This window comes from Sapajus apella, unplaced genomic scaffold, assembly GCF_009761245.1.
Source record: "Sapajus apella isolate SASKATOON/1434 unplaced genomic scaffold, GSC_monkey_1.0 scaffold181, whole genome shotgun sequence".
In the NCBI taxonomy this organism is placed as follows: Eukaryota; Metazoa; Chordata; class Mammalia; order Primates; family Cebidae; genus Sapajus; species Sapajus apella.
Window position 1 is genome coordinate 998,409 of NW_022437121.1, and position 16,259 is coordinate 1,014,667.

The 16,259-nt window shown below is 64.7% G+C and overlaps 2 protein-coding genes across 7 annotated transcripts; both read left to right on the forward strand.

The window, feature by feature from the left end:
- The first annotated feature begins 3,174 nt into the window (after positions 1-3,174).
- Positions 3,175-11,264, forward strand: TH (tyrosine hydroxylase). Of its 5 annotated transcripts, XM_032268477.1 has the most exons (16): positions 3,175-3,421; positions 4,263-4,264; positions 4,317-4,387; positions 5,123-5,352; positions 6,363-6,537; positions 6,744-6,832; positions 7,036-7,103; positions 7,491-7,541; positions 7,963-8,108; positions 8,220-8,355; positions 8,675-8,744; positions 9,171-9,227; positions 9,464-9,559; positions 9,863-9,996; positions 10,806-10,984; positions 11,029-11,139. In XM_032268477.1, the coding sequence occupies exons 1-15, from the start codon at positions 3,320-3,322 to the stop codon at positions 10,963-10,965; spliced, it is 1,587 nt and encodes a 528-aa protein (XP_032124368.1). In that variant the 5' UTR covers positions 3,175-3,319; the 3' UTR covers positions 10,966-10,984; positions 11,029-11,139. The 5 variants fall into 5 exon arrangements, with proteins under 5 accessions (XP_032124368.1, XP_032124367.1, XP_032124364.1 ...); XM_032268473.1 differs by lacking the exons at positions 4,263-4,264; positions 4,317-4,387 and having other exon boundaries at positions 3,176-3,421; positions 5,131-5,352; XM_032268475.1 differs by lacking the exons at positions 4,263-4,264; positions 4,317-4,387 and having other exon boundaries at positions 3,177-3,409; positions 5,131-5,352.
- A 2,015-nt stretch (positions 11,265-13,279) lies between these two features.
- Positions 13,280-14,933, forward strand: INS (insulin). 2 transcript variants are annotated; one of them, XM_032268479.1, is made up of 3 exons: positions 13,280-13,484; positions 13,676-13,879; positions 14,630-14,933. In XM_032268479.1, the coding sequence occupies exons 2-3, from the start codon at positions 13,693-13,695 to the stop codon at positions 14,767-14,769; spliced, it is 327 nt and encodes a 108-aa protein (XP_032124370.1). In that variant the 5' UTR covers positions 13,280-13,484; positions 13,676-13,692; the 3' UTR covers positions 14,770-14,933. The 2 variants fall into 2 exon arrangements, with proteins under 2 accessions (XP_032124370.1, XP_032124369.1); XM_032268478.1 differs by having other exon boundaries at positions 13,424-13,484; positions 13,659-13,879.
- Positions 14,934-16,259: the final 1,326 nt, after the last annotated feature.

Below are 16,259 nucleotides of genomic sequence, written 5' to 3' on the forward strand. Positions count from 1 at the left end.
GGGCCAGCCCCACTCTTAGCCCCTCCTCACAGCCTGCCCCTGTGGGGCTCAGCCCCAGCCCCTCTCCTTCCCAAGGGCCGCTTGTGCTGGCCCCAAGGGTTTCTAGGGGCATGACCTCGGGGCCTCCAGAGAGTCCCAGCTCTGCCTCTCCCTCTGGGTCTCTGCAGATGGGACGCTGGTTGCAGCTGCCTGTCGGGTTTCTCCCCTGTGGCCTGGGATCCTGAGCCCTGCAGCCCGGGGGGATGGGTGCCACTGTATCTTTGGAAGACCAGTGTGCTGGGAGCCGGGAAACCTGGGCTGGAGACTAACTGTGTGACCCTGAGAAGTCTCACCTCGGAGCCTCAGTCTTTGCATTTGCAGAATGAGTCTGTAAACATCTCGGCCACCTGAAGGTGGATGCTGCAAACTGCCCCAATGCTGAGCTCTACAAAGGCCAGCCATGTGCTCCAGGATTGTGCCCAGCCTGCAGGGTGCCTCGTCCTGTGGGCGCCAGAGTGGGGCTAGCCTGGTCTTTGTGGGCATCTCTGGAGAAGGGCAGAGGCAGGTGGGTGATGCAAGGCATGGCTCAAGCCTGGGTGGTCCAGGCTAGAGAGGTACCCTTGGGCTGGGAGGGAGGAGGCTGGCCAGGGTGGGCGTTGGGGCCTCCATGAGTCCATTTGGGATGGGGGAGGGGCATGGGCAAAGCAGGGCGGGGCCACCTCTGTGTCCACAGGGGCCTTGGATCCAGGGTCCAGCATGCTCCCGTGGCCCTGAAGGGGCTGCTGTGTGGGGCAGGCTTCTCGGGAATGGACAGGCAGGGATGAATGCTGCCTGGCTGGGGCGGGAGGTGGGACGAGGGACAGGTGCAGGGGCCCGAAGGCAGCACTCACCTCCCGGGGGTTCAGGGGCCTCTCTGGCCTCAGCACCTGGCCTGAGCTCCTGCCTCCGGAGAGCCTGGCCCCAAGGAATAGTCTAGAAAGCCTAGTTCCCATAGGGCTTCCGTGAAAGCACGGCTGGCGCAGGCAGGAAAACGAATTAGAAAGCAGTATTTGTATCAGAGGAGACATTTGCTGAAAGGTTAAACCCACATCCGGCGGAGTGGGCCACCAGCCTCCGGCATGCTGTTTGTCAGGCAGGTCTCACCTCCTGGCCTGGGCGCCTGAGCACTCGGACCGTGCTGGATAGAGCTGGGGTGGGGGCTAGGGGACCTGGAGCTGCCTCACCAAGGGATCCCCAGCAACCCATCCTGAGGGACACAAATAAGAGTCTCGGGGGTCCTTGAGGAGAGCCAGGGACAGCTGTGCAGAGCTTCAGCAGGCCTGGATGCTGGGCATGGAGGCGGGCCACCAGGGGGCCACCATCAGGGACTCAGGGGCAGGGGGGCCTCAGCCCCGGGTGACAGAAGCTCACAGCCTACAGGGTGAGGCCAGAGGTTGGGCCTTCAGGCTGCGGTCTTGGAGGCAAATCCCTCTGATGCCCTTCTGAGCAGACACCCCAGACCTACTGTGGGCCAGGACCTAGAGGTAGAGGCCTCTTGGCAACTGCTGCAGAGGGCACAGCGTCTTCGAGAGGGGCCGGGGTCTGCCCTGGGCACTGGGAGACAGCAGGGGCCAAATGGGTGGAGTGTCTGCCCCCAGGGAGGTTCCAGAGGAGCCTGAGGGAGTCATAGCAAAGAAGGCAGGCCTTGCAGAGTGAGCAGTGACTGAGCTGGGCTTTGTGGGATGCACAGGAGCTCACCTGGAAAAGAGGTGGGTGAGGAATGACATTGCAAACTGGGGGTCACGGAGCCCCAAATCCTGGGGCACAAAGTGGGAAGGGTGGGGGTCTTCCCGATGCTCTGACTGAGCACTTAGCATAGGGATGCCATGGCTGAGGCAGTTTTAGGAAAGGCCCCGGGGGCTACTGTTGAAGAGAACAGGGCGGGGGTCCCGCAGCTGACGGGAGCAGAGTGGCGGTGAGAGATGCCAGCTCTGGGTGCCACAGAGACTAGCTGGGGTAGGCCTTCAAGAAGTCAGGGAGCACCTGGGCTTCTGACACCAGAAAGCCCAGCAGAGGCAGAGGGCCCCATGCCCATTGGAAGTGGCTCCTCTCCAGGAGGGACAGCAGTGTCAGCGGTGGCCACAGCCCACGCACTCCGGGGCCATGTCCTTCCCTCTCTCCACTCCAGCATTGTCAAGGTGGGCTCTGGCCATCTCTGCTGACCCCAGAGAGACAAGGAGGCCTCCCCTTCCACCAGAAGGGCCAGAAGCCACCCTGGGCAGGGACCTCACTGCCCGGGTCGGGGCAGCAGCTGGGAGCAGGAGGTGCCAGGGGGCGTGGGCTGGGCACGGGTGTCTGTGGATCGTGGGGTGAACACGAAACTTGGGAGAGGCTCTCAGCTGGGGTTGTCCTCAGGGGAGTTGTTGGGTCACCCCAGGATCACCCTTGCCCCAGGGCCCACTGGGGTGGAGGAGGAGCTGCAAGGGTCTCTCTGAGCTGTTGGGGCCCTCAGCACTGAGGGTCAGGCATGCTCTTCAAAAGAGGGGCCACAGGACCTCCGAGGGAAGCCGGGAGCTAGTGGTGGGCCACGGAGGGGCTGCGTGGAGTGGGTGGAAGCTGTCCCTGGGGCGCTGTACCAGCCCTGGTTTCCCTGGCCGCTCTGGTAGGGGCTGCCATGCAGGAGGTGGAAGCCGTTCAGAAACGTGGGCATCTCCTTAGAGATGTCTTCCCTCCGGCCTCCTGGGTCCTCCGCACTGGACAGCCGGACCGACAGGGACATTCTGGCTCCCGTGAGCCACACGTGCAGGGCCTGGGGGCTGAGGGCAGGTGGCACTCCTAGGAACCACGTCTACCAGGCACACGGCCTGGCATTTTCTGGAGAAGCAAACAAATGGCCTCCTGGCATCTGAGGCTGGAGGCTGGATTTCCCATCTTGGGGCTTTCTGGGTCTGTTTGCCACAAGGGTCTGGCATTCATTAAAAGTGTGCCCCTGGGCTGCCCAGACAGCCCCTCCCTGTGGGCCCCCTTGAGGGGTATGGGGCCAAGAGGAGCCCGGCTGTCTCAGCCCCCTGCAGAGCACGAGCCAGCCCCTGGTCCCTGCAAGCAAGCCCGCCTGGGCTGAGGATGATTCAGACAGGGCTGCGGAGTGGAGGCAATTAGATTCCACGGACGAGCCCTTTCTCCCTCGCCTCCGTCCCTCCCTCCTCACCCACTCCCGCCTCCACCAGGCACAGCAGGCAGGGGTGGGGGACATGAGGAGGGGAAGGTGGGGGACCCAGAGTGGGCTTTGACGTCAGCTCAGCTTATAAGAGGCCGCTGGGCCAGGGCTGTGGAGACAGAGCTGGGACCTCCACACTAAACCATGCCTACCCCCGACGCCACCGCACCGCAGGCCAAGGGCTTTCGCAGGGCTGTGTCTGAGCTGGACGCCAAGCAGGCAGAGGCCATCATGGTAAGAGGGCAGGTAGGTGCCCAGGGGCTTCAGTGGACCGGAGCCCGGGACTGGTGCCAGCTGTCTCTGCTGCTCCCCAGCCTGGCTGGCAGCCCCGGGCTCCAGGTCCGTGCAGACCCCTGGGGCTCAGCATGGGTGTGGAGTCCTGGGCATGGCGGCATGCCCTGTGCCTGGTGTGTGGGTCACTGAGGGGGGAGAGTGAGACGGTGCCTGTCCCTGTGTGTGCCCCTCTTGGGCCGGCCTTCCCCGGTGTTATATGGGTCCCTGTGTCTTGCTTCATCTTGAGTCTTAACAATGAAAACATGAAAAAAAAATTCATCCCCAAAATCCCAGATAGCCAGAGATCCCTGGCTGCTGCATGCACGCAACCCCCACCCTGCTCCCACCTGCCCCTTCCTCCCTCTGTCCCAGCTGCTCTGTCAGCACCCCAACCAGCCCACCTGTTCGGGGAGGCACCCCCAGACTCTTCTGAGGCTCTAGCAGCAGCTCATGGTGGGGGTTCCTGGGCAAATAAGGGGCAAGTCCAGAGTCAAAGGGTATCTGGGCTTTGGGGCAATTCCCCTCGGCTCGCTCCTTCCTTCCTTCCTTCCTTCCTTCCTTCCTTCCTTCCTTCCTTCCTTCACCGTGGAGCCTGAGTTCCCTGTGGCCCACACTTGGGAGCCCTGTGTCCAAGGGGCTGTGTGGGCCAGGCTGGATAATCGGGAGCGTCTCAGCCAACAGGACGGGTCTTCGGTGCCTCCTGAGGCATTCAGAACCGTCGGCTCCCTGGTACATTTTAAACAGGCTTTTATTTGTGGACCTTGAATGAAACATGGTGTGGTTGTAGCAGGGTCATTTCCATGCACCTTTTCAGGGGTACAGAGCGCCCTCCCCCCGCCAGGCTCCCCTTCAGGCGTCCCCTCCCCAGGGGACCTGGGGCCCAGCCTTCAGGCTCTCCACAGCCTGGAACTGCGGCTCTAGCTGCATCCACCCATCCCCGAGGGTGAGGGTGGCTCCGAGGGGTCTCCTGCTGCCCGATTCACATTCCACGACCTGGAAGCACTGGACAAAGCGGATTCTTCTCTTACAAGGGGCCCAGAGCTGTCTTGGGAGTTCAGCTCCAAGAGATGAGTCCCAGGCATCTGACAAGTGGCTCTCTGTCCAGGCCTGGGACGGCTCCGGGATCGGGGGGTCAGAGGAGCTGAGTCCAGGGAGAGACACCTGCATCCTGAGCTGTGACAAAGGGTGGAGGGATGACGAGGCAGCCAGGAGCGGGCGCACAGGGGTAGTGAAGAGGGGCAGGGCCGGAGGACAGGGTCCTGATGGAGGTGTGAGAAAGGGACCCTGTGCAGGAGCCAAGAAGCTAGAGAGGTTCTTCACTGGGGCCCTGTGGGGGCAGCTCCTTCCTGAGCTGCCGTCCCCTCCCCAGTAGCCGATGGCACTGTCCGTCGAGACATCGCCCTCTTCCCATCACTAATCCGGTTAGCGCCTGGCCTGGGGACAGGTGACACAGTGCCTCTGTCTGTCTGCTCCCCACAGAGCCCCCCGCTCCTCCCCTACCACCACCACTTCTGGCTGGGCTGCCCCCCACCGGGGTCGATGCCCACAGGTACCTCAGCTAGCGTCTGCCCGAGCAGGCACACAGCAGGTGTTCAGCAATGCGCTCTCCTCCCTGGTTTCTGTGGGACCAACCTCCAGGGGCTCAGCAGGTGGAGGAGACACGGGTACCCCTGTTCCCACAGTCCCCAAGGTTCATTGGGCGGCGGCAGAGCCTCATCGAGGACGCCCGAAAGGAGAGGGAGGCGGCGGTGGCGGCAGCCGCGGCTGCAGCCTCCTCGGAGCCCGGGGACCCCCTGGAGGCCGTGGCCTTTGAGGAGAAGGAGGGGAAGGCGGTGCTGAACCTGCTCTTCTCCCCGAGGGCCACCAAGCCCTCCGCGCTGTCCCGAGCTGTGAAGGTGTTCGAGGTGAGCTGGTGGCCTCTGTGTCCCTGGGGCAAGTGCACCTGCAGGTGGGGCTGTGGGAGGAGGGGTGAGTCCCTGACGCCTTTATAGAAGAGATGCAGCGGTCCAGGACCCTGAGGCCAGCACAGGGTGCAGTGGGGGAGTCTCAGGCCTCTGCTCAGCCCCCTGGCTTCTGGCTGCACCACGTGTTCTTGAGGGATCCTGAGCCCAGCCCTAGGGCTGAGGCCACCAAGCCTCACTGTTCCCCCTGCCTTGCCCACCCACAGCTGCCCCTCATCCACCGTTTCATACATGGGGGGGCTCCCAGCAGGGCAGCATGGGAGGCAGGGGTAGGGCAAGGCACCCCCTCCCACCCGCCCAGCACAGCAGCTGAGGTGACTGCTGATTGTTTTTTAGTCACTCTGGACCCACTGTGCCCAGGGGGGCAGGTGACCTGGCTCCGGGAAGAGGCTCCCAAATGACATTAAAGCCAGACTCCCCATCAGCTCGCAGAGCTGGCTTCCTGGCCCGAGGGCCACTGCAACCCACAGTCCTTGTTGCTGGGCAACGGGGCGGTGGGGAGGTGGAGCGGCCCCTTCCGGCCAGTGCCCTGGATGCTCAGGGGCCAGTGAGACTCAGTGTCCCCCACCCTGCAGCCCTGGACCAGGCTACCAGAGTTGGGGGCGGCGTCTGACCAGTGGCTGGGGAGCCAGGCTGTGTGGCACAGCCTCAGGACACAGAGCCGCCCAGAAGCAGGTCAAGGCCCACACGGTGACAACTCCTGGTTATGTGTGTGACACAAAACCCAGTTTGCCAGTGGCGACCCCTAGCCTGGCGGCCCACGCTGACCTGAGCCTGGGAGAACAGGGTCTGTGTGCTGCAAAGGTCAAGGGCAGGAGCGGGCAGGGCAGGACAGGGCAGGGCAGTGCCGGGCCGGCTGACCGGATGTACCTCCTCCTTCCTGCCTCCTCACTCTCTCTCTCTCTGTCTCTGTCTTTCTCCTTTCACCTCTCTTCCTGCTTTGGCTCCCTAAGACGTTTGAAGCCAAAATCTACCACCTAGAGACCCGGCCAGCCCAGAGGCCTAGAGCGGGGGGCCCCCACCTGGAGTACTTTGTGCGCCTGGAGGTACCCAGAGGGGACCTGGCCGCCCTGCTCAGCGGTGTGCGCCAGGTGTCAGAGGACGTGCACAGCCCCGTGGAGCACAAGGGTGAGGCTGGTTTTCTGTCCTGAGTGCCACCAAATGACCTTGAGGCTCTGGGGTGCAGAGGCTCCTGCAGGGGGACCCCCCACAGCTATCACAGCCCCGGCTGCCTCTGCTCCCCGGAAGTCTTATAGGGGAGGCTGCTTCAAGGTGAGTGACTCGGTCCCACGGCTCCGAGCTCACCAAGACCTCTTCCTCCATCCCCCTTGAAGTCCCCTGGTTCCCGAGAAAAGTGTCAGAGCTGGACAAGTGTCATCACCTGGTCACCAAGTTCGACCCTGACCTGGACTTGGACCACCCGGTGAGTGGTGCTGGAGGGCCCAGGCCTCCTGTCCCAATCACATCCCCACCCTCAGCCCAAGCCTGGATGGGAGTCTGCCGGCTTCAGGAGCCCCGGAGGCCCGAACCCCTCCCGGGCACAGCCTGGTGACCCCTGCATCCCCTCTGCCCTCAGGGCCCCTCCCGGGCACAGCCTCGTGACCCCTGCATCCCCTCTGTCCTCAGGGCTTCTCCGACCAGGTGTACCGCCAGCGCAGGAAGCTGATTGCCGAGATCGCCTTCCAGTACAGGCAGTGAGGAGCCCCCATGCTGGGGACACAGACTGTCCTGCAGGCTCACGCTGGACCTGGGGGGCGGGAGGGAAGGACAAAGGGGAGGACCCATCATGTCACCAGCATCAGTGCCTCCTGCCAGGCAGCTCTGCTCTAGGGCTTTCCCTTGTCCCCAAATCCCAGTGGAGAAACTGAGGCACCAGGGGGGCTAAAGCAACCCACAGAGGCCACACAGCCGGCTCACGGTATAGTCAACCAGGGCATACCCTCCTTCCATCCTCTACCCCAAAGTCCTTGCTGCACAAGGCGGGTGTGGTCCTGTGGCCAGTGAGGCTCTCTCCCTCCCTCCCTACCTCCTGCACCTTCCTGCTGTCCGAGAGCACCTGCTGACCACTGGCCTCTCCCCAGTGGCGACCCGATTCCCCGTGTGGAGTACACCGCTGAGGAGATTGCCACCTGGTGAGACCCCTGTGCAGCTAGCTGGCCAGGGGCTGGGGAGGAGCCCGAGGGACACCTCCCAGAATCCTGGCGTGTGAGAGCCACCTCCGGGAATGTTGGCACAGCAGGAGAAACTAAGGCCAGGAAGAGGAGGGACTTCCAGGGCTCAGAGTGTCAGGTTGGGAGGAAGAGGCTACCCATCCTGCTGGGCCATCCCCAGAGTGCTGAGGGACCGCCCCTCATGACCCTCTACCTCCTGGGATTCCCCAAAGCCACCAGCAAAAGCCCCTCCCAGGGGCCTGGGTCTTCAGGAGTCCCTGAGAGGCCTGTGTTGGGGGGGCTCAGGCAGGCAGAGGTGCCCACGGCTCAGGAGGGGCTTCCGGGAGGGGGTTTCGGGCACTGGGGTGTGGTGTTGAGAGGGCCTGAGCACCACCACCTGCAGGAAGGAGGTCTACACCAAGCTGAAGGGGCTGTACGCCACCCACGCCTGCGGGGAGCACCTGGAAGCCTTCGCGCTGCTGGAGCGCTGCAGCGGCTACCGGGAGGACAACATCCCCCAGCTGGAGGACGTCTCCCGCTTCCTGAAGGGTGCGCCCCGGGCGGGAGGGGCGGGGAGCCGGGCCGGGCCGGCCGCCACGAGCCCCAGCCCTGCATGGCTAGCCCGCCCCTGCGTGGCCGTGACCAGGTGGCCCCTTGCAGAGCGCACGGGCTTCCAGCTGCGGCCTGTGGCCGGCCTGCTGTCTGCCCGGGACTTCCTGGCAAGCCTGGCCTTCCGCGTGTTCCAGTGCACCCAGTACATCCGCCACGCGTCCTCGCCCATGCATTCCCCAGAGCCGTGAGTGAACGCCCTGGCCCCCAGCCCAAGGGTGGGGGGTGCAACAGGTGGCCCCTCAGCTGCCCTCTCTCTCCTGTGCGCAGACAGCCCTGAGGGTGGGAGGTGCGATGGGCGGACCCTCAGCCCCCTCTCGGTCCACACAGGCAGCCCCGACGGAGGGGGGTACCAGCGGCCCCTCAGCTGCCCTCTCCATCCACATAGGCAGCCCCTCTGGTGAGGGGTGCGACCAGTGGCTCCTCAGCCCCCCCCCCACACGCAGGCAGACCTGAGGGTTGGGGGTACGGTGGGCGGCCCCTCAGCCCCGCCCTCCTTTGAGCAGGGACTGCTGCCATGAGCTGCTGGGGCACGTGCCCATGCTGGCTGACCGCACCTTCGCACAGTTCTCCCAGGTGCGCTGTGGCCTCAGAGGGAACCGGGGTCACCCAGGGGCTGGTCTGGGGCCTAGGACGGGTCGGGGGTTGATGTGGGGGGGTGTGAAATGTGCTGCCTGCCCCTGGGTCCTGCCATGGGGGGCTCGGCGCCCCAGGGTCGAGGGGCAGAGGGCGGGGCTGGAGGGAAGCCTCCCACGGGCTGTGCTGCCATCTGCCGGCTGCCTGATAACGGCACCCACAGGCTTAGAGATATGGTCAAGGAGGGCTGCCTGAAGGAGGAGGCCCGGTAGAGGTTGTGGACCCTGGGTGGCTGGGGTAGGTCTCTGCCCCCCGGGCAGTGTCCCAGAGACCACTGGAGTGGCTGCTGACACCCCCGGCGCCCCCACCTCGAGCTTGACCCAGGGCTGCCTCCCTCTACCCTTCATCTTCCTGCCCGCTCCACAGGACATCGGCCTGGCGTCCCTGGGGGCCTCGGATGAGGAAATTGAGAAGCTGTCCACGGTGGGTTGACCCCTCCCTGCAGGGCCTGGGCGCGGGCTTCGGGGTCCGAATCCAGGCCACGTCCTCCTGCTGTCCAGGCTGAGGCCTTTGCTTCCGCCCATGAATCGCGACCCTCACCCTGGCCTGCCTGCAGCCTGGTCTGCCCTCCCTGGGGTGGTGTCCGCGTCACAGGTGACCAGGGGCTGCCCAGTGGGCGGCCACTGTCCCTGGGCTGAGGCTGCCCGGCCTCCCCACAGCTGTACTGGTTCACGGTGGAGTTTGGGCTGTGTAAGCAGAACGGGGAGGTGAAGGCCTACGGCGCCGGGCTGCTGTCCTCCTACGGGGAGCTCTTGGTGAGACCCTGTCCCTGCGCAGCCCCCAGCGGAGGGGCGGGGCATCCATGGGGGACAGTGCAGGGAGGGGACAGACTCCCAGGGGAGGAAACTGCGGCCTGGGCCTCCAGGACTCAGGCTGTCTTTGGAGAAAGTGTGTCTCTGCCCAGTCCCCACCCCACACTATCCCAGGCCCTGGGAGGCCCGGCGGGGGAGGCAGGGGCGACTCTGCCCGAGGAAGCCACCCAGCGTCAGGCCACAGTGCCCAGTTCCCCCAGGGGCCTGGGTGCAGTGGGGTCAGTGACGCCGCCGGCCCCCCACCAGCACTCCCTGTCTGAGGAGCCAGAGATCCGGGCCTTCGACCCCGAAGCTGCAGCCGTGCAGCCCTACCAAGACCAGACATACCAGTCGGTGTACTTCGTGTCAGAGAGCTTCAGCGACGCCAAGGACAAGCTCAGGTGGGCTTGGCTCCTGTGGCGAGCCCCCCGTTGTGCCCTCAAACTGGACAAGCTGGGCCTTCCTTCAGGCCTTGAGCAGGGCTGGGCTGTGAGCCCAGGTCACAGACGAGAAAACGGACCCACGGTTGCAGCAGCCCCTCACAGCAGGGACACCGTCTGTGAGCAGGACCCCAGCGTCTGTGGAGGGGCAGATCTACAGGACTGGGGGTGCTGGGTGGCCGGGTCAAGGCCAGGTCAAGACCACTCTTGGGGGTGTTGGCAGAGCTGAGCTTTGTGAGGAGGTCCTGTGGAACCTGGGATGGGGAGAGGCAGGGTGGGGGACAGTGGGTGTGGGGTCCCTGGGGCGAGGGGCCTTTGGTGCAGTGACCAGGGTGTCAGGAGAGGGGAGCAGAGCCCATGAGCCTCAGTAAAAGGGCTCATCATCTTCCCTCCAGCCCCACCCTTGTGCCCTGGGGAAACTGAGGCCAGGAGTTATGTGTCAGTCAGACTGAGGTGCTGAATTCCACTCACAGGCTTAGGGATATGGTCAAGGAAGGCTCCCTGGAGAATGAGGCCTGGTGGAGGTGCAGACAGGGATGGGGTGCCTGGCAAAGGCTCTAGTGGAAAAGGAGCCTGGCCTGTCTCCCCGTGAACCCCTCGCCCAGCCCTGGAGGAGGACTCAGTGTCCTGCCTGTGACCAGGTGGCTCAGAAAAGCCCCGGGAGCTTGGAGCCACTGTGATGGTGGAAATGCAGCCCCTGGCCCCCCTCTCCTAGAGGCTGCAGACTCTGCCCGCCGATTGACCGAGGGCTCTGCCGCTCTCCTCCCCAGGAGCTACGCCTCACGCATCCAGCGCCCCTTCTCCGTGAAGTTTGACCCGTACACGCAGGCCGTGGACGTGCTGGACAGCCCCCAGGCCGTGCGGCGCTCCCTGGAGGGTGTCCAGGACGAGCTGGACACCCTGGCCCACGCACTGAGTGCCATTGGCTAGGTTCAAGGCGCCACTGAGGGCCCTTCCCAACCTCCCCTGCTCCTGCACCATCCCGGAGCTCAGGCCCTGGTAAGGGGCTGGGTCCCACTGCCCCCCACGCCTTCCCCGCTGCCAGGCTTCTGCTGCCCCAATGCCTGCTTCTCAGCGCAACTGCTGCGTGTGCCCATGGTGAGGTCCTGCTGCCCGTGGTGACGTCCTGTCCAGCTACCAGGGTCCTGGAGGCTGCTGCGCTGCTCTCCGCCCTGCCCTGACCCCATCTGCTGCCCCATCCACTGTCACAATAAAAGAAAGTGTGCCTCCATCTGCCTGGCCCGTGTCTGTGCCACAAAGACAGACCCTGGGAGCCCCAGGCTCCCACGCCCCCACCCCAGCCTGACTCAGAGGTTTTGCCCTGGCCTCCTTCCTCCTCTCGGAGATGGCTGATCGCCCTGGCCAGGCAGCAGGCCCCTCTGGGGCCAGTTTCCCCGCTCACCCTGAGGCCCTGCCCAGCTCTGAGCCCCTCGGGCACCCTGGCTGAGCTGCCCCATCTCCGTGGGTGCCCTCCCAGGGTAGGGAGCCAGGTGACAGTGGGAGGATCTCTCAGGCCTGGCAGGGAGCAGGGCTCGCAACTGTGCTGGCTGGGAGTGGCCTCAGAGGGGGGCCTGCCAGCCTACACCCCCTGCTGATGGGGCTCCCAGACCTTGAGAGGACCGGGGAGATGCCCCACCCACCCGGAGCAGACCCTGCGATCTGAGGGGGGCCTCAGCATAGCCCCCAGAACGTGTGCTGATGGGAAAGTCCGGTTGAGCTGGTGGCTGCGCAGAGGCCCTGGGCCTGTCTCCCCAGGAGGCTGCCTGTGAGATGGGAGACGCCCTCCAGAGAAAGCACCCAGCACCCTCCAGGCCTGACCAGCCGGGTGCCCCTTCCTATCTTGGAGAGAGCAACCCCAGGGCATCCTGCAGAGTGGGCCAGGACACCAGCTGGCCTTCAACGCCCTTCCCTCCCTCCAGCTGCCCCACCACGCTCTGCTGGGATCCTGGCTCTTAGCTCCCAGGCTGACAACCGTGGCAAACTCCTACTCATCTGTCAAGGCCCTCCCGGGCACAACAGTCCTTCCCAGCCTGGCAGTGTGTTCCTCACACACCTTGTCGGTGCCCAGCCCCTGCAGGCACTTAAAGGCTGCAACTAGGAGTGTCTCTGAAGGGCTGTGAGCCCCAAGGAAGCCCTGGGGAAGAGCTTGTGCCTACTTCGCTGCCCCTGACCCGGCCAGCCCCTGGCTCTGCCCTCCCACCTAGGTACCCCCATCCAGGCTCCCTCCTTACACACTCGTCTTAAGGAGGCACCTATGTCTTCCCCCACTGCAGGGCCTCAGAGCATGGTGGCATCCTGGGGCAGTCACCACAGGTCCTGCCGCAGCATGGCTCAGGGTGGAATGGGCGGAAGGGAGGGGCCCCACAGTCAGCTGCTGCCCATTACCAAGCTGGCTAGGCAGGAGACGCTAAGGCTGGGTGAGTTCAGGGCGGCCCCCAGGGGCTCTGAGGCTGAGGCCAGTCTGGGGCACAGGGATGAGAGGTTCGCGGCACACAGTGCCCCAACCTGCCTGCCCCATGATCTCGCCCTCCTGCTGCTGGGACCTCCTGATCCTGCCCCTGGAGCTCACAGGCGGTTAGGGGCTTCGGACAGTGGGGCTCGGAGCCTGTGCACTCCCGATGGGTCCGGCTGGGCCTCCAGGTGCCTGCCTAGGGCTCAGCCCAGGTCACACTGTAGGGGTGATGGGATCGTGGGGCCTGGCCAGGAGAGGAGCGATGGGCAGGGGCTCCCGGAAGAGGAGTGGGGCCAGGAGGGTGCCTATGGGGCCGGGACGGAACTTCCCACACCCTCCCATGGAGCCCTGCAGCCACTGCAGATCACAGGCGGCCTGCTGTGGACCCACTGTTTGTCCTTGGGTCCCCGGGTCCTGCCCTCCTGCCGCCTGGGGGAACTGAGGGCCTCAGCTGGGGCTGCTGTCCTGGGGTGGGGTGGGAACTGGGCAGCCAGCAGGGAGGGGGCCCCCTCTCTCCCCCACCCCACAACCTCGACCCACCCATGGGGGCATCCTGGGCAACCAGAGATAGAGGGCAGGAGTCTGGGGACAGCAACGTGAAGAACTCCGCCCTGCAGCCTCCTGCTCTCCTGGTCTAATGTGGAAAGTGGCCCAGACGAGGGCTTTGCTCTCCCGGAGACATTTACCCCCAGCTGCGAGCAGGGACAGGTCTGGCCACCAGGCCCCTGGTTAAGACTCTAATGACTCCCTCCCTGGCCCTGAGGAAGAGGTGCTGACGACCAAGGAGATATTCCCGCAGACCCAGCAGCCAGGAAATGATCTGGAAAGTGCAGCTTCAGCCCCCAGCCATCTGCCAGCCCCCGAACCCCAGGCCCTAATGGGCCAGGCGGCAGGGTTGGCAGGTAGGGAAGATGGGATCTGTGCCTATAAAGCCAGCGGGGACCCAGCAGCCCTTAGCCCTCCGGGACCAGCTGCATCACAGGAGGCCAGCGAACAGGTCTGTTCCAAGGGCCTCTGAGCCAGCCTGGGCCCAGGGCTGCCCCACTTGGGGGTTCCAAGCAGTTGGACCCCAGGCCCCAGCTCTGCAGTGGGAGGGCGTGGCTGGGCTCTGAAGCATTTGGGTGAGCCCAGGGGCCCCGGGGCAGGGCATCTGGCCTTCAGCCGGCCTCAGCCCTGCCTGTCTCCCAGGTCACTGTCCTTCCACCATGGCCCTGTGGATGCACCTCCTGCCCCTGCTGGGGCTGTTGGCCCTCTGGGGACCCGAGCCGGCCCCGGCCTTTGTCAACCAGCACCTGTGCGGCCCCCACCTGGTGGAAGCCCTCTACCTGGTGTGCGGGGAGCGAGGTTTTTTCTACGCACCCAAGACCCGCCGGGAGGCGGAGGACCTGCAGGGTGAGCCCCACTGCTCCTCACTCCCCACTCCGCCCCCAGCCACCCCTGCTCCTGCTGCTCCCACCCAGCCTGGGCAGAAGGGGACAGGAGGCTGCTACCAGTAGGGAGACAGGTGGACTTTTTAAAAAGAAATGAAGTGACCAGCTCCCTGTAGAATCTCCCGGCAGAATCTCAGCCTGAGGACGGTATTGGCTTCGGCAGCTGAGCTCCGAGATACCTCAGAGGGTGGGCAGGGCAGATTCCTCCCTCCACGTGCCCTCAAGCGAATGCCTCACAGCCCACTTCACCCTCATCTGAGGACCACAGCTTCCAGTGTTTTGTTGAGTACATCAAGTCCTGGGTGACCTGGGGTCACAGGGTGCCCCACACTGCCTGCCTGTGGGCAAATGCCCCATGGCACCCTGAGGAGGGCATGGCTGCTGACCACAGTGGGCCAAACCCCGTCCCCGGGCTTCATGACAGCTCCATAGTCAGGAAATGGGGCAGGTGCTGGGGACAGGCCCTGGGAAGACGTACCGGGGGTACCTGTTCAGCCTCCTGCCATGTCACCGCCCAGGGCATTGAAGCCCTGTATGTCCACACCCAGTGTGGGCCACCCTTCCTCAACCTGGGCCCAGCTCGGCTGGAGAGGGGTGGGAGCGTGACCTGGGGCTGGTGGGCAGGCGGGCACCGTCTCTCCCTGACTGTGCCATCCTGTGTCCTCTTCCTCGCCGCTGTTCCGGACCTGCTCTGCATGGCTCGCCCTGGCAGTGGGGCAGGTGGAGCTGGGTGGGGGCTCTATCACGGGCAGCCTGCCGCCCTTGGAGGGTCCCCTGCAGAAACGTGGCGTTGTGGATCAGTGCTGCACCAGCATCTGCTCCCTCTACCAGCTGCAGAACTACTGCAACTAGACTGGGCTCACAGGCCACCCCGTGCCCACTGCTGCCTGCACCAGCACCTGCTCCCTCTACCAGCTGGAGAACCACAACTAGCCATGGCCCGCAGGCAGGCCCAAATGCAGCCCTGCGCCCTCCACACCTGCACCATGAGTGATGGAATAAAGCCTTGAACCAGCTCTGCTGTGCTGTCTGTGTGTTTTGGGGGTCCTGGGCCAGGCCCCGCTTCCTGGCAGTTATGAGTCCCTCCCAGCTCTCTCCACTCTCTCTAGATGCCCACAGGTGTCCTCAAAAGCCAGGTCCAGCCTGCAGCAGTTCTCCCCAAAGTGGTGACACCTGTTGGCTACTCCCACCCTGGGGCTGGGGGTCCACTTTAGGAGTTGTGGGGGTCTCTGAGAGGCCGGGGTAGGGGGACCACTGGGAAATGACTTCTTGCTCAGTAGCTCTAGGCTCTTGGAGTCCCCAGAGACCTTGTTGAGGAAAGGGAATGAGAACATTCCAGCAATTTCCCCCACCTAGCCCTCCCAGGTTCTATTTTTAGAGCTATTTCTGATGGAGTCCCTGTGGAAGGAGGAGGCTGGGCTGCGGGAGGGGGTCCTGCAGGTGGGGACTGGGAAGCGGGGAGGGGCTGCCGAGTGGTACCTGTGATCCCCAGCTCCAGGCAGTCCTGGGCCAGTCACACACCCTGGCCTTGAGGCCCACGCTGGCAGTGGTCTGCAGCCACAGCCCAAACCAGCCAGGCCCAGCTGGACACCTGGGGGCCCCGCTGGTGCCTTGGAGGGAACAGGGGAGGGCAGATGGGAGCGTGAGCCGGGGCAGGTGTGAGGACGGTGGCAGCGTGGGCAGGGCCTTGGAACCCACACCTCGGGCACCCTGGCTGGAAGCCCCAGAGGACTGCAGCCCAGGAGGACAGGGAACCACCAAGGCCACCAGGACAGAGACCAGGGCCAGGGTTCCCCTGCGGCCCCTTTGCCCTCCCCTCCCCATAAGCAGGGCCACATGGCGGGCTTCCTATCTACAGACCTGCCACTCATCTGGAAGGACGCACAAGCCCTGGTGATGACGTCACGCTGGGCTGCAGGTCTTTGGGGGTCCTGACATGAATCCTCTTCTTTAGCACCTCTGGGCACAGGGCGGCTCCACTGGGCACCTGGCCTAGTGGGCGGACGAAAGCCAGGGGCTGCCTGGGCCTACTGTAGCCTGGGAGGTCAGCAGGTGACCCGAAACACCCTGTGGCCGGGCCAGCCTGCCTGCCACCCAGGCCAAACCAATGTGGACCTTTCCTGAGAGCTCCACCCAGGGCTGGGCTGGGGATGGCTGGGCCTGGGGCTGATATGGCCTGGGGCTGCAGACCACTGCCAGCGTGGGCTTGAGGCCAGGCGCTCACCTCCAGCTGGGGGCCTGGCCGTTGGGGCAGCCCTGTCCCTGAAGCTCTGAGCTCGCCCCTTCCCCATGACCATATAAGCTCCCCTTCTGCCCAGAGCTGTCACAGCCCCCATCTAGCC